The following is a 16,734-nucleotide window of genomic DNA, read 5'->3' as shown; positions in this document are numbered from 1 at the left end:
AACCTCATAAAGGGACATTTTCATGCCATGGGACCTTTAAGCAAATCAGACATGAAGTCATTTTCTGCCAGAAGCAACTGAACAGAAATAGCTTGCATGTGGCTCTGAGGTCATGGGCAGAGAGAGGAGGAATGATAACAGAGCGGTAGCCACAGACGCCGTGCGTCAGCAGCAAAGAAGTCTGCTGTGTGTGACTTTCTGTCTTAGTAACACACAAGTCATCGCGTCTTTGTGCTTTTTAACACCAAAACAAGGGCGTGTGTTGACAGTAGAAATGGATTTTTGTTTTCCAAATAGGTCTATTTTAAGGTATTACAGTATTTTATGTCAACAACTTCTCAAGAGTACCCTCAGATACATCCATGTGTTATTACTGTAACACATTTTGCAGCAGATGTGCTAAGTGAATTTAAAAAAAAACACATTGGTATTTTACAAATCAACATCACCACTGATGTTGGAGTGAGAAATAATCTCTTATTTTTTTATTGAAATGATCTTCTCAATAAAAATCCAATTGTCACAACATCATTTTTTTTATTTTTTGAAACTAAAACCAAATTGGTGTGTGGCTACTTCATGGCCACCAACATGGCATGGTGATACCTAAAACACTTTGATGGTACTTCAAAATCATTTTATTATTAATATCCTATTAGTATTAATAATAATAATGTTTACTTTCTTAATCTCGCAAGGGGAAAATACAATGTTTTCACTCTGTTGTTGATACACACATTACACACACATGCTTAGTATCTATACATGCACTAATTGAGAGATGTCAGAGTGGGGGGGCTGCCCATGGAAAGGCGCCCCGAGCAGTTGGGGGTTTGGTGCCTTGCTCAAGAGCACCTTGGCAGTGCCCGGGACCACTGCCAGTCCACCACCATACTTTGGTCCGTATGGGGATTTGAACCAGCGACCTTCCGATTCCCATCCCAACTCCCTACTGACTGAGATAATGCCCCCCCCTTACAGTTTTCCCATGTCACATGATACTGTTTTTGTTACTGTCCAAATAATTTTTTACATATATCATTATAAGAGGGAAATGACAAAGGTGTGTTTTAATAGTTAAATAAATACAATTATGTGAATTTTACTGGACAAAAGTAACCACCATATTACAAAAATCAATGAGGTTTATCCCTGTCAATTTTATTTGGCATGCAAAGTGAAAGAAAAAAAATCCCTTTTACCTCTGGTGAAGAAGAAAAGTTGTGCGCCAGCTAAAGCTAAAGATCTAAAGACGAGTACGTAAGGCCGTTGAAAGTACACACAGAGCTCGAAATTACACATCTTCATGGTTAATGCAGGAAAACAATTACCTTTAATTTAAGTCTGTGAGAAAAAGTAAAGTGTGAAGAAGAGAGCAAGGCGTTCCCCAGAGGACCAGACCAGCTGAGGACCCGGGCAGGTATGGGACCTGGGTTGGTCTGGCTACCTGACGGAAAAACTTACACTTACACGTGTCAAAGCCAAACCTGGAATTAGTCTAGTCCTCATACCGGTCCTGATCACTCAGCGAGATGAGGCAGCGTCTGACCTCAGCAGGGCCACGTTGACCTGAAGCAAGTCTTCTTCGGTGGTGGTCCGGGATGTGGTTTTGGAGGTGCAGACGCTGAGCCACGGGATATGCTGAGTGTTGCCGACTTCAATGGCAGAAAGTGTGTATGTGTGTGTGTGTGTGTGTGTGTGTGTGTGTGTGTGTGTGTGTGTGTGTGTTGACGAATTGATGGGGTTTGTACCAGGGTAGAGAGTGCTGATGGGGCTGATGCTGAGAGGAGAGAGAGAGAGAGAGAGAGAGAGAGAGAGAGAGAGAGAGAGAGAGAGAGTGAGTTGCAGTTTGTTCCACCATTAGAAGGACAGAGACAGATGTCAGCACCATCAGCTGCTTTGGTCAGCACTTTGAACACACACACACACACACACACACACACACACACACACACACACACACACACACACACACACACACACACACACACACACACACACACACACACACTGACAGTGAGGAGGGGCTGCCCCACTGTTACATACAGCACACAGGGAGGAAATACAGTAACTTTCTCTTTTTTCTTTTTCCATTCATTTCGTTTTTTTTGCCGAAAAACAGAAGCTAAGCGAAACCCGAGGACTGGCAGACTGATGCACATTCAATCCGCTGCTGGCTCGACTCGCGGAACAAAAGTATTGATCGCCTCTCACCTTCCTGTCAGGGGACAAACTGAAGCTGCTGAGTTTGACTGGGCGCCAGCAGTAGGTGGCAGCAGTTAGTTACACAACACCTGCCCTGAGTGATCACAATGGAACTACTTTCTGGTTTCTGTGGACAAATCAAACCACTTTAGACTCCATCAACGCCTCAACCTCCACAAATCAACCAGATGGATCCCTAACCCGATAGAACCCATTTCTGTGATTTGGCTGTTGTTCATATCAAAGGCTCCAGACAGCACAGTGGGATCCACGCAGCCTCTTTTTTTTTTTTCTTTTTCAGTGATTTGCCAGTCTAGACACCCCCTCTTGTCTTGTCGTAATGCTGCACAGGTGGCCATGACAACACTAACTGCATTAAGTTGGATTACCTGAGGCCTACTGAGCCTCAGAGCCAGCCAGGGCTTCCTCTTCACCACAGGCCTCACAAAAACACACACATACACACACGTACACACAGAGACGCACTTGCCTGCTCCTGCAGAAAATGCCCTAATGATCTGCCTGGCTTCGTTTATTCAGCTCATTTCACTGCGGTGAGTTGTAAATCATGTTGAAATGACGACGGACTGATGAACTGTGCTCATGACTGCACAAGGGCCGCAGCAGGAAGACAGTATTGGACACATATGTGTGTGTTGAGGCTCTTGTTGGCCTGGCACATAGGAGAGGGAACTACAACAGGAGGAACTACAACAGGATGCCCGGCCTTCCAGCCCACAGGGCTCAACGTTTTCGCCCGCTCGCGTGAGAGATGGATAGGGATGAGAGAGAGGTTAGAGAGAGGGAGACAGACAGAGAGAAAGAGCAGGACGAGCAGGCTGCCAGACTACAGGGTTATATAAGGACAGGAGTTTTCCATGGAAAAAAAAGGGCAAGAAATGCTGTTTGGAGTCAGTCGTCCTTGGTGACGCGTGGAAAAGTGTGGAATGCTGTGCTGACGCAACTTTCGAGCAGTGAGCGCGTGTAATGACTGTGTTTGAGATGAAAGGGAGCAACACAGAGGGAGAACAGAGAGGACGAGAGAGTGGGCATGTTCTGTGAAAATATGTGAGTGCAATTTGGATGTTTGTGCACATGTGTGCGAGTGGAAAAGCCGAGATAGAGTGCTGTAGCCTGCTGACGTAACAGTTCCTAACTGTTTCCATGTAGAAGGCCTGGGACCAGGCGCCAGGCAGAACCCTAGCGTGGATCAGTCTGGTACCCATCAGACGATGTGAGAGGGAGGAGACTCACTCACAAGCCCGCACACACACATGCAACAAACATCCGCTAGCGCCAAACATGACCATTCATTCCCATACACACAATGCACGTACACATTTTCCACGTAGAAACACACACGTGGAGTTACGGAGACACTTACAGGCCAGATCTATACACACACGCACACACTGGCCAAGACACAGATACGGACCATGGACTGCTGGAGAGGTGCCAATTCAACTCCATGGGCACTGCCGTGGTGCCCTTGAGCAAAGCACCAAACCCTCAACTGTCTATGGGTGTTTATGGTGTTATGTGTTTATGTGTGTGTATTTCGGCATTGGCAACAACACAGTTTAAAACAATTGCTCCACTGATGGAAATGCTTCTTTCTTTCTTTCTTATATATATATAAAATATATGAATGAAAACTAAACAAAAAGCTATGCACTATGCAAAACTGCATCAGAAAGCTATTTCCGGCCACGGTAGGAGTTTACAGTACGTTGGCAAAAAGAAACCTGCGTAGAAATGCAGACTTCAGCACAGTGGACCGGAGACTGTCGACGGGCATGTTACCCGAGATCCAGATCCATATGATACCAGCTGAGGGCACCTTGGAAAAACAAAAACACACATCCCATACAGAGGAAGCATAGTGGGAAAGGATTACCCGTTGGGATCCAGGTGATATATAGAGACACCAACATGCCGGCTCATGTTAGAGAGAATGAAAGTGAAGAAGAAAGTGTGATTTACTCCATTAACACACTGGTCTTGTGATGGGGAATTCCCATTATGGCAATAAAATGAACACACACACACACACACACCACACACACACCACACACACACACACACACACACACACACACACACACACACACACACACACACACACACACACACACACACGCTAGGACAGGGACTCAGCTGGAGATGCTGGTAATGTCCTTACCTCTGCCTGGCTCCTATTGGATTGAGTGAAAAGCTCATTAAGACAGCATTGTACTCATTGAAAAAGGCCAAGGGCCATCTGGTTTTGCATCTGTATGTGTGTGGTGTGTTTCTGTGTGTGTGTGTGTGTGTGTGTGTGTGTGTTGAAAGGACTTGCTCCATCTTCTTTGCTGCTTCTCCTTACCTCACCCGTCCCAGAACAACACGCTGGTTGTTCCGGCTAGATGAAACCAAATGGTTGGGCTTTCGGGGGGGGTGCTTTATTTGCTGAGAGATGTTGTGTGATGTTGATTGCACGAGGTGAAATTCCACCATGACATCACGAAACCAAAAGTGCCTTTGTAGTCAAGCCCCCATTGAGGGGACTCGATGAATTGCATCCAAATCCAGCAGAGGGGGACGCCGTTTCTTGTAACACCGGTGTACTCTGTGTCCTCTGGGCGCAAATACTGTGTCTTTCTCTTTCTCTTTCACACGCACACACACACGCCACTAGCTCGCCTCATTCTCTCGTCCCCTGGAGGTAAACATTGTTCAAACACATCACATCATGGCAAACACTGCACCCTCAGTAGCCGCCCTTCCACTCCATAGAGTCAGTCTGAGAGGAGACGGAACATCAGGGTGACGTGTCCTGGAGGAGTGGCTAACAGGTCGCTTCGCAATTTTTTAAATATATATATATATATATATATAAATATATTCCTGAAAGGGGGCATGCCTTTGTGTGGGTCCCTCTCTCTCTCTCTCTCTCTCTTTCTCTTTTCTATGGGACTGTATCACTGATGGACGTACGCAAACAACACACACACACACACACACACACACACACACACACACACACACATATGCATACACGCTCGCATGCACGCACGCACGCACGCAGGCACACACACACACACTCACACACACAGTGCCTTAGGGAAAAGAATGTACTTTTGGGGAAGTTTTCGCTTTCTCCATCTCACTCTCATATCTACATGACTATATAACTTTTAATTTTTACACTTTGTTTTTAGTCAACAAACATATAATGTCTTAATTATTGGGATGCAGAGGTACTGGTAGGCAGATTTAGTTAGTTCTGGGTGTACATGATAGAGCCAGGCTAGCTTCTAGGCTAGCTGTTAGCCCATTTCCAGTTTTAAGCTAAACTAAGCTAACCTGGTGGTAGCCTCATGTTTAAGCACATTTAGCTCAGGATACTTTTGCACTTTTACGTTAAAGTATTATTATTAGAGCTTTACTGTAACTTGAAGTAAGACTATTTTTTACATTGTGGGACCTTTTACTTTACTTCACATTTGTACTGAATTGTCTTTCAATCTTATTTTTGCTATAAGCAACAGTTTGGTGTAATCTTAGCACAACTTGGCTTGCCTTTCCGAAAGTTATTTGGAACACATCTGCTCTATTAAATAATTCAGCATCCCGTCAGCATTTTGTGGGACAGTCTGAAAAAAAAAAAAAAAAAAGCAATCAATGAAGCCGTGCTGTGTGGTCAGAGTGGAGTTAAACACAAAATCGATATCAAGACTCCAGGACTCGGGATGTTGTAATGTGTTGTTTGTCTGTTTGGTGGGATTCCCTTCCCGGCCCCTTAGTTTAGCCCCAAACCAACACACAAGAAGAAGAAGAAGAAAAAGAAGAAGAAGAAGCAGAGAGGTTGTATTTTGTCATGTCTGTATTTTTGTCTCATCTTCACAAAACATGTACAGGGGAAGGAAAAGCCTTTCAATAGAACCTGAGGTATTTTTGCATCAAGCAGCCTAAGGTATCAGGATTTTCTTTTCAAAAACTCATCTAAATTCATCAGTGTTCTTAGATGAGTTGCTATTTACACAACAACATAATAATAATCATAATAATAACAATATAATATTCCGATAACAACGATTTAGCAAATGGGACAGCCTGCATCGTCTTTGTTACAAGTCATAAATAATTCTAAGAACATTTCTTAAAAATATGAGGAGGAGGGTGAGGAGAGGAGAGGTTGCTTGAGTCTGGGGGGGGGGGGGGGGGGGGACTTACTGTTGCTGAAGCAGCCCAGGGTCAAAGGTCAGAGATCACCATAGAGAAAAGTGAATCGAGGGTCGAAGAAAAAAATTTAAATTTAAAAAAAGAAACACATTTTTACATTTACATTTGAACCATCTCGCACCAGGAGAGCAACGTTTTCAATTTCTTTCACCTCAAGATATGAAGATCCGCTTTACTTTCATTCTGTTTCGTTACGCCGTTTTCATCAAAGCTTTGGAAAATAAGAGCAAAAAAAAAAGACAGAGAGGGGGAAAGCGAGGACGTGGATTGTGCTGATGTACCAGCAGCTGTATCTGTACCCTGGGCCGGGGCTTGGCTCACTGAAAGATCCCCTGAGAATGAGAAAAAAAAAGGGTGTGTGTAGGGCCTAGGCTTTGAATATTTGAAAAGAAGTATAAGTGCATACAGTATAGGGCGTGTGTGTGTGTGTGTTGGTTCAGCTTTGGTGGGACGCGCTATGATGATGGAGAACTGGTGCTGGCTCGGAGAGGACTCTAGGGCGAGTCTATAAATCTCAAACCTGTTGAAGAGTACGCATTTGTCTGCATATAGTTGTTTTACTCGTAATGAGTGATCAGTGTATGGAACTACTTTGTCTTCCTCAGCACACGGTCAAAACCCTTGAGCCCTCAACTGGGACAAAATCAGGAGTGTACGCTCATCCTGTTTCAGTGGGATGTCTGTGCCATCGTCCAAATATGAAACAGAGGCTCTATATGTGTACTATCAAATCTTAAGACCTTGCTTTCCAAATATCTTGTTGCCATGGGTGTGAGGGGGAACTCTACTCGGTTACTAGAACGCTGAAAAAGTGCATTTCAAAGTCATACATCACTCTCCAAAGAAGGAACGGCACATATTGCTTGAATTTGTTGAATGTGTGTATTTGTTTGAGTGTGTGCTCATAAATACCATACAGCAAATAATAATAATAATAATAATAATAATAATTCAACAAAAGAAATAAATCCACAAAACATTATATTATTTATCATTACCAGAATGAACCAATACAATAAATTAAAACTATAACTGAACAAAAAAAGTCCATTAAAATTGCTATATGTATTCATATTGTATATATAGTATTTGTCTGTCTGGAGTCAGCCTCTCTGGTGCATGCTCAGTGGTGACCATACATCGTGACTGGGAGCAATGGGGATGGGGGGGTGCGTCTATGGCGGAGCTGAAGGGCCCCGCCGCAATCCTAAAACCTCGGCCCCATCACGCTGTTAACACTGAAAACACGGGAGCCAAAGTCAGGAAGGACACACTGTGCTTTAAGAGGACGGTGGGGGGGGGGAACACTGCCTGCTGCTACGAGTCTTTAAAAGTCTTTTCAGCAAGGAAATGCTGGGGATCCTTCATTGTTTGGATACAGTACCGCTTTTAGATGAAGTCCTTGGGATCTCTCTCCCTTGTGCTGTGTGATGTGATGAGACGGTACTGTTAAGGAGTTGCTAAGCAGAGTTTGTAGCAGGCAGAGCCACTGGGACAAGGGGGGTGGGGGGGGGGGGGTGGCTGGACGTAGCCGTGCAAGGTTTTGAGGCTTTCGGACACATGGGTGAAGCTTTAGGAGGAAACATGGGACTTGGTTCAAATCACAAGTTATACACCCACTGAAGTACACTACATTTTACCGCAGGCAAGCATTTTGTGTCCAAACTCTGTCAAAATAGGGATATTCTATATAGTAAGGATGCAACATGACACTTGTCCTGGGTCACTTCTTTTTATCTCTCACAGAGCTCCGAAAAATTAAGAGTTTCAGTACCTACAGTCACACCCTTAACCCCTCCCTCCCCCAGACTTTTATTCAGATTTGTATGAGAGTTCAGGATGGCTAAGGATAACATCACAGGCTCCGTCTCAGGTGCGAATGCTAATTTTCCTGCTAACCTTTTCACATTAATTCTTTGCTTGAGTATATATTTGTCCTTCTCAGTTGGAGTCTTTAACACTGTCTGTGAGGGGAGCACAAAATGAGCCTCTTCTGCTCCCTGTCATATGTCCTCCTTTTGCACTCCCTCTAACCAGGTCCATTTGGGCCCCCAAGGGACAGCCCTGATCATATTCATTATCTGTCAGGATACCTCAATGATCTCCATGCTCCCAGAGAAGCTGGACTGCTTCCCAATCTTCCCCAGTTCTTCCCGGGATCGGGTCTCGGAGATGCCCTCCTCAAACTCCATCTGACAGCTGCGCCGCTTGAACTGCTTCTCTGATGCAGGCCCGCTGTTGTTTGCACTGTTGGACAGGGTCACTGTGGTCGACGACGTAGAGTCCCGGTGGTCTCTACGGGTCTGGGGCGATGAGGGCTTCTCCCTCTGGGATTTGTCTCGTAACCGCACACCTTCGCTGCACCCGAACGCCATATACGCCGAGCTACTCCCAAACCTTACCGACGACTCCTCTCCTCCTCCACCCCCTCCTCCTCCCAGCTCCATCTCTCCCTCACCGCCCTCCACTGCCCCAAAGTGCCAGGGAGCATCTGTGGTGGGGGTGACGGGTGTGACGGGAGTGGTGGCCTGGACAGTGTCTCTGTGTTTGGTCCACATGGCCTCAGACCCCATGGTGGGAAGGGAAGGTAGTGAGAGAAGCAGGGAGCCTTTTAGATTCTCGGCCACGCTGGGGCTCTTGTGGTCCAACGACAAGCTGAGGGACTGTGGAGGGTGGTGTGGTTGGGAGTGGGCTGGGGAACTGCCGGAGCAATGCTTGGGTTTTCTCCTGGGTCTGGATGAGGAAGAACCAGACCGATGGACTGGACCCAAACCTCCAATGCTGCCCCCGCTGCCTGGTGAGGGAAACGGTGAATCGGCGGAGCCGGGGCTGTCTAGGACGGGAGACTGGGAGCAGACACCATTGGAAGTGCCTGTTCCTGGGCTGTCAAGCTTGCACAGCTTGGGGACGTCTTCAGAGTGTGTGGGTGCCAGGCTGGGGCAGGGGGTACTGGGGGAGTAGACCGACTTAATGTCCAGGGAGAAGGAGCGTTTAAGCCGGTTAGTGTCCATGATTCGCTCTGCGGAGAGGTGTAGGCCGTTGAAGCCTTGCTGAAGGGAGGTGGGTGATGGCACCTTGGGTTCTGGTGGGATGTGTTGGTCTGCCACCGATGAGTCATAGTTGCTGTGGTGACCATTCATCTCGAAACCTCCATTAACTTCTGAGCTTTTGTTTTCAGAGATCTTGTCATCAGTGGTTGACGTTAAAGCTTGCAGTAATTGCAGGCCCTTCTCAAACTCCAGAAGCTGACCCAGGAAGTTGAAGTTGGGGGATATGGACGGCCTTCGGTCCTTAACAAACCTGTTAGGAGGAAAAAAAAGAGAGTTGGAAAATATTAGTCACAGGAAATCCGTTTTAACAAGGCCACTCTTGTAGCACTATCCCATCCCAAGGTTTGACAGGAAATCTCTTCTAAATTCATTACAAATACTGAGGGTCAGGATTACCCCAGATGACCTATAGGCGTAGGGTTTGACTGAAGCACCACACATAATCCTATGTTATGTCCATACAGTTTCCTGGCAGGGTTAAATCATCTAGCATTACTTTCAACAGTGAGTTGCCTTTTTACTGGGCCTGACACCTTAGCTCAGTTGGTGGTTGTTGGGAGGAGCAAGCCTACCTGTAGGCATCATCTGATGACAAGCCCATTGTCTTCATGATGTATGCGATGGCGATGGTTGCTGAACGTGAGATTCCAGCCAGGCAGTGCACAATGACTCTGCAGTTTGACACCTTAGCTTTGTCTGTTGGGGTGGAAACGAACAGGTATGAAGACAAACGTTTAGACCAAAGTGTCCGGAGACAATCAGCGTCTATTGAAAGCCAACTGGAAGTGTACAGGGGGGATATTGAATATCATGGCTTTCTCCAACACATAACTGGAGCTAATCTTCAGCCTCACTCCAAACACATGATTGTGTTATTACATCCCCCCACCCCCCTTACCTATGAATTCATTAGTTTTGTCCAGCCAGGGAAGCAATTTCTCGCAGTAGTTGTCATTGACTGGGATGCGCATGAAGTGGCTCTCGCTGATGAAGTCTGGCTTGGGGCAGGTGTTGCTGGCATTCAGCACATAGGTGATACCATTCTGAGCCATCAGATCCTGCAGAGATAAAGATACGTTGACTATAAGGTTATGTTTTGTTGCTAGGAAACAATAACAAGTTAGTTATCTTCCAATGGTGGTGAAGAAATGAGTGAAATTATACAAATTCTACCTTGTTGAGGACGTCCTTCTGTGACCCCAGGTAGAGGTGTGGCAGGATGCGAGTGGGCCCTACATTAGCCACAGGCAAGCAGGGCTGGGACAAGCTCATAGGTAGAGAATTGGCAGGCTTCCCTTCACACAGGCCGGGGAAACAGGAGGTAAAAGCAGCAAAACCTCCTGCAGAGAAAGGAGAGACGGAGAGAAGGGGTTAGGGACATGCTCTGTAGAAATGACTTTCTACAGAGCAGTCACACAACACACTGGGAACTCTGCAAAGACTCCTAAGAACATTGTGCCACTATTAGCAGAGCAAATAGACGTCCTGTAGGCTTTCAGGGGTGAATCTGGGCTACACTGTCTGGGCTTAGTGCAACAGGAGCAAAAAAGAGGTTCTGTGTGCTTCTGTGTGCGAGTTAGGTTAGCTGCTGGGCAGCCAGGAATGTGTGTGTCTGGCCCTTTAAGAGGCAGGCGGCTTCACTTTTGGCATATGTGTATATATCTGTGTGTGTGTGTGTGTGTGTGTGTGTATGTGTGTGTGTGTGTGTGGGGCTCTGTTTCCTGCATGAGCTCATGTCCTGTAGCAGTGCATTGCGTCAGGCTGGGGGAATGAGAGGGGCCACAGGTGCAGGGCCAGGACAGAGGCCCAGTAACATCACCCTGACGACTGCACAGCACACACACGCACACACACACACACACACACACACACACACACACACACACACACACACACACACACACACACACACACACACATACACATACACATACACATACACATACACACACACACACACACACACACACACACATCATTACTCTGCAGTATTGCATTGTATAACTACAGGGTGAGGGCCAACGAGAGGAGTTTGGGTGAGGTGTGTGTGTAAGAGGCAGGCTTCACTTTTGGCATATGTGTATATATGTGTGTGTGTGTGTGTGTGTGTGTGTGTGTGGTGTGTGTGTGTGTGTGTGTGTGTGTGTTTTGAGGAGTGGGTAATGACCTCTCTGAGGAGTGTTGGAAAGGAGGGGAGTGCTTCAAGGAAACCCTGAGCCCCAGAAAGGAGATTAGAACCTAATCTAGGTTCAGCCCTGCCTGACCCAATCTGGTACATAGCACTCTCTCTCTCACACACACACACACACACACACACACATACACATACACACACACACCCTGTCACAGAGTGAGAGTGAGTTAGACATGACATCACTGTTCTAAAGTAGCACACACAGCACAGCGCAGGCAGGACACTGCCTTCCGTTGTAACACACACCCAGCTCCGCTACTCATGTAGCACACACACACAACACACACACACACACACACACACACACACACACACACACCACACACACACACACACACACACACAACACACACACACACACACACACAAAACAATTGTCCAAAAATTGTTCAGAAGACAGCAGCTTTGGCATTTTGCACTGCTTCACAACACATTAGCTACTAAGTAGTCTTGGATAGAGCCTAAAAGCTATTATGGGTGCAGTGTCCCTTTAAGAGCAAAGTGAAGAAGGGTAGTCTGTCTTTCCAGCTATTAATGGCAACCGGTGGAGCAATGACATCAGCGCTCTACATGAGGTGGAGGGTAGATGCATAGATGTAGATGTTGTGTGTATGATCCAAAAGGTTTGGGCTCTTTAGAGTAGACTAAACAGTCTTTGTTGTTCACAATTTGGCTTTAGATGGCGCTGGCACTGTACAATTTCCACCAGAGCCTCTTTCTAGTGATCTTCTGGGCAGCCTTACAGTGTCAGTAATTGATAAAACAGAGGGAGGAAGGGTAGTTCTTTGAAGGGTTTCTTCCTGGTTTCTCTGTTCCCAAGCTGCTGCGGCGGAGCCGTTCAAACACATACACATACACAAAGAAAATAAATGATGCTAGATAGCCCCCACCACAGATATATGTACTGTATCAGTGTGAGGAAGCGGTATGTTCCTGGAGACAGTTAAATCAACAGGAAAAGCCTCACGTCACACAGCAACCATTTCCTTTTCTAAGCATGGACATTGTTAGAGAGTTGGTAGAAGGACAGGACGTTTCACAGTGGAGACAGTGTTTGTGTACACTGAAGAGAAAGTGTGTTTGTGTGTGTGAAGGGAAGTGAACACGTGAATGATATACTCTCTAAAAATATTCGCGCCCTTTGATCTTGTGTGATTGCCGTCGCTGATTTCATCTCGTGTGAAATAAGCATAAAAACGGCAGGAAGACTGGCGAGCCAGTGTGGAGAGTGAGTAAGGGTTACTGGCATTAAGGGAGACTAAAGTCAGAGATAAGAGAGCAGGACTGAGTGTGCCCGCCTGCTTTGTTTAGGGGCTATTACTGTACAGTTACATTACGTCAACACAATTACAAACACCTTCCTTGTAGTCAAAGCTTTCACAGTTGCCACAAATGGACATGTTAGTTACACAGGAGATAGCGTGTTATTGTCTCCTCGTCATCTGGCCCCACTCTACTTAGGGTTGCCATGATGGTGAGGTAGGGAAGTGCTGTTAATGACAATTGGCTCAACATGTCCCCTGAGTGCTGTCAAAATGGAATAAAACAGACATATTAGGCCTCAAAAGGTAGACGAACAAACACACACACACACACACACACACACACACACACACACACACACAGCGAGCACCAAATAACTCAGAGACATGCACTCACATTCTCCAAAAGACAACGATGACACATGCGTCCATTCCAATCGAAGCATGCAAAGCACACACATAAACACGTTATCCAGTCATACTGAGGTCACTGTAAATACCCTGTGACACACACCAGCCCAGCTGTCTGAGAAGATGACATCAGAAAGTCAACTGGGAGAGATGAGTTCACCTTCAGTGCAGCATGATAATCAGCAGAGACTTGCTACATTAAACTCGAGAGATGCAGCTAACTGGCTGCACGAGTCAAGGTAACTCATGAGATCCCTTTGTCCTAGGTTGTATCCTACCCGACTGTTTCAGTTGAAAATGTACTATTCAAACTGTTATTATTGGGATTCCGGATCACTTTTTTTTTTTTTTTTTTTACAGCTCTACGACATGTATCATGTACTTCTGGAAAATATACTTGGACAGGATGGGACTAACCCAATTTTGAAGACATACTCTGAGTGAAAAAAAGAGAAAAAAAACGGGGTAGAAAGAAAACACACAACCGGGAAAGAGGGCACTGTGTCGCCATCGGCAGTGCTAGCCAGTGGTGACTTCCTTTTTCCGTTTTCCACAGCCCACTTCATCTCTTATGAAACTGCTTATTTTCCTCCAATGCCCTGTCAGAGCCGAGAACTCAGGCCTCCTTTGTTCACTGGTTCCCCCTCCTTAGTCATTTCCTGCAACTAAATATTCCCATTTCACTTTAACCCGCCTGTTGTCTTCGGGTCAAATTTGACCCCTTTCCAAAAAGTTTCTATGTCACAAATTTGGGTTTCTTTCAAACACTTTTTTCAATTCAAGTAATGTGGATGGTTACCAACAGCACTCCTCAAAACATAAAATAAATAATCAGTTCACTACTTTCATTGAATTTGTGAGTTTTTTTCAGTTTTATAGCATTTGGAGAAAAAAACAATTGGTAAGAGAACTTTGAATAAACGAGAGAAAAATGTCAATAAAAAGTGACTAAAATGGGAACAAATGTCAAATCAAGTGACAAAAATGTGAAAAGATGTGGAAAAAAGCCAAAAAAATGTGAAAAAAATTGGACAAATGAGCTTCAAAATCTTTCAATAGGCTCAGAAAAAGTCGACAAACGTTGAAAAAGTGACAAAATTATCGGGGGAAAGACACGAAAGGGTCGACAAAGACGACCAGAGCCTCGATTAAAAGGTTTTTCATTTAAAATTTAAAATTTAAATTTAAATTTGGTGGGGACATCACCTATCCAGATTTTCTCTCAAGTAATTTCAGAGCATTCTGATGTACGATTTTAAAATTAAGGCCTTGAAACCAAGGCTATATTGACAGTTTTTCAGGCTAGTAAAGGCATATTCTTCTTTAACATTTTCCAGGTTGTCGGGAGGAAAATAGAAGGGTTAAGATTGCAAATATTATCTCCCAGACATGTGTTAGGTAGAAGCTATTTGGATCAATGTCTTAGCTTCTGGGGGCCGTGCTGCAGATCGATGCAGAGAGCTGAAAGACAAATGGAAGTGGAATCCCGGAGATATTGACACACAACACCTGCCTGGCTGCTATGGTTAATGGGAGCTCTGCTGTTACATCACTGCACAATTGACTGCCTCGTCAATAAAAGCTCACCCCCCCCCCCCCCCCCCCCCGTCCCTGTGGCCTCTGTGTGTGTGTTTCAGTCTCTGTGTAGATTTCAGTTGCCCTCTTTAACTTGTCTGTTAATGGAGAGGACAGACACACACACACAAACACACACACACACACAAACCACAGCCTGGGGGCAGTTATCTGCCAGAATGAGTCTTCCCACATCCCTCTGCCCCTCCCTCCATCGCTCTCCTCTGTGCTTCATATCGGGGGAGACATGACGCCATCCTCTGTGCCCCTCCAGCTGTCCCCTCCGCTATGAAGGGACATTAGCATCTCAATGTGACCCCCCCCCTCACACAACATGACATCATTGCAAACATGTCCCACTCAGCTCCACAAAGGGCTGTGCTCCAGCCTGGAGAAGTGATGGCAGTGTGTGTGTGTGTGTGTTTTAGGGGGTAGAGTCTGTCAGCAATGTGTAGATCGACAGACCGAAGATGAGTTGGTGGGACGATCGCTTTTCAGGTAGGACGTCGAGTCGGCGATGGCCGGAAATGACTGTATGATTAACATGTCATCCTGGCTGATGGTTAAACTGTTTATTGTCCCTCTATCTTAGTGGACAGATAGCGGGGCCATGTCTCTTTGATCGGCTGCTGTTTCAGCAGTATTGTGTTATAGCAACACAGGAACATAAACCCTCCTGTAATTTAGCCTGAATTTGCAAGTCTATTTCCACAGAGGCACTTCTATTTTTACCACGCTGATGGCAAATGTGTGATTTTGTTGATATCTTTCTCTGAGCTAGTTTTACACTTCAGGACTGGACTGTCCATGCACATGTGCACACAAAGAACCACACAACTAACAGTGTGAAGTGTGGCAGGTGTGGAGGGCTAACTGCTTTGAATCAGCTTTCTGATATGCATACAGCGTCTACATTTGCATACACACTTGTTATTTACGCCCATATTCTCATCCATTTATGACCCAAAGGATGATTATGCAGTAGATATTTTGTGCAAAAATGCATGCAAGTGGGTTGGTATATAAAAAGGATTTTTGTTTCACAGCACATCAGCTCTGCATTGCCTCATCGCTCTGTGTGAAAGGTGTTATGTTAAACACCTGCAGTGCACACTGCACACATATTGATAACATAATCTCCACAAGACACCATTCTGCAGAGGGAGAGGGAGCAGGAGCGAGAGGAAAGCCAAGAGCAGAGGAGAAGAAAGGGAAAGAGAAAGAGCCTTTGTGATAGTTTTACATCTCAATGACCACAGGCTGAGAGAGCATGAGCACTATGTCATACCGCGGGTCACAGCCCCCCCGCACCCACCCCTCATCCTTTTTCTCTCCTCTCTCTCCTCCTCTAGCTTCTCGTCTTCATCACGTCATCCCCTTAATCCTCCGTCTTCCCATTCTGTCTCTCTAAAACACATTAACTGCGCAAAAACAAAAAAGGTGAGAAAAGAATTAGGCGGGGGGGTCGAGATGTCTTCTTTTGGCCTGTTGTAGCAGGAAATCTCACTATTGATCCAGCACGCGTCCTTAAAATTCAATTCACATTTATCTTTCACTTGCAGCAGCTCTGGACTGGAATACATCCATATCTGAGGGTCCACTGTGCCTTTGTACTCATCTGCAGTGCACAAACTGTTATCAGTGGCTTTCCTTTCATACTGTACACACCTTCAACTCTATGCAACAGTGGTGCATTTTACAATCCCCAGCAATTTTTGAGTTTAGATTACATAATCCTATTAAATCCTACTCCTAGCTCTCTGTATTACAGCTCTGTAACCTCTGTATATAAAGGGCTATATATCCTCAACAT

General features: G+C 45.5%; 1 protein-coding gene across 4 annotated transcripts in view; it reads right to left on the bottom strand.

The window, feature by feature from the left end:
• Nucleotides 1–6,052: 6,052 nt before the first annotated feature.
• The window catches only part of dusp8a (dual specificity phosphatase 8a), a 54,591-nt gene continuing 43,909 nt past the window's right edge, over nt 6,053–16,734 (bottom strand). For all 4 annotated transcript variants that reach the window (XM_032523356.1, XM_032523355.1, XM_032523357.1 and 1 more), the window contains 4 exons: nt 10,653–10,819; nt 10,378–10,537; nt 10,052–10,175; nt 6,053–9,729 (listed from right to left, as the gene is read on the bottom strand). In XM_032523356.1, the coding sequence (XP_032379247.1) occupies nt 8,514–9,729; nt 10,052–10,175; nt 10,378–10,537; nt 10,653–10,819 (1,667 nt within the window). In that variant the 3' untranslated portion in view covers nt 6,053–8,513. The remainder of the gene's footprint in view (nt 9,730–10,051; nt 10,176–10,377; nt 10,538–10,652; nt 10,820–16,734) is intronic.

This window comes from Etheostoma spectabile, chromosome 8 (assembly GCF_008692095.1).
Source record: "Etheostoma spectabile isolate EspeVRDwgs_2016 chromosome 8, UIUC_Espe_1.0, whole genome shotgun sequence".
Classification (NCBI taxonomy): domain Eukaryota; kingdom Metazoa; phylum Chordata; class Actinopteri; order Perciformes; family Percidae; genus Etheostoma; species Etheostoma spectabile.
This window is presented reverse-complemented; position numbering and strand designations above follow the sequence as displayed.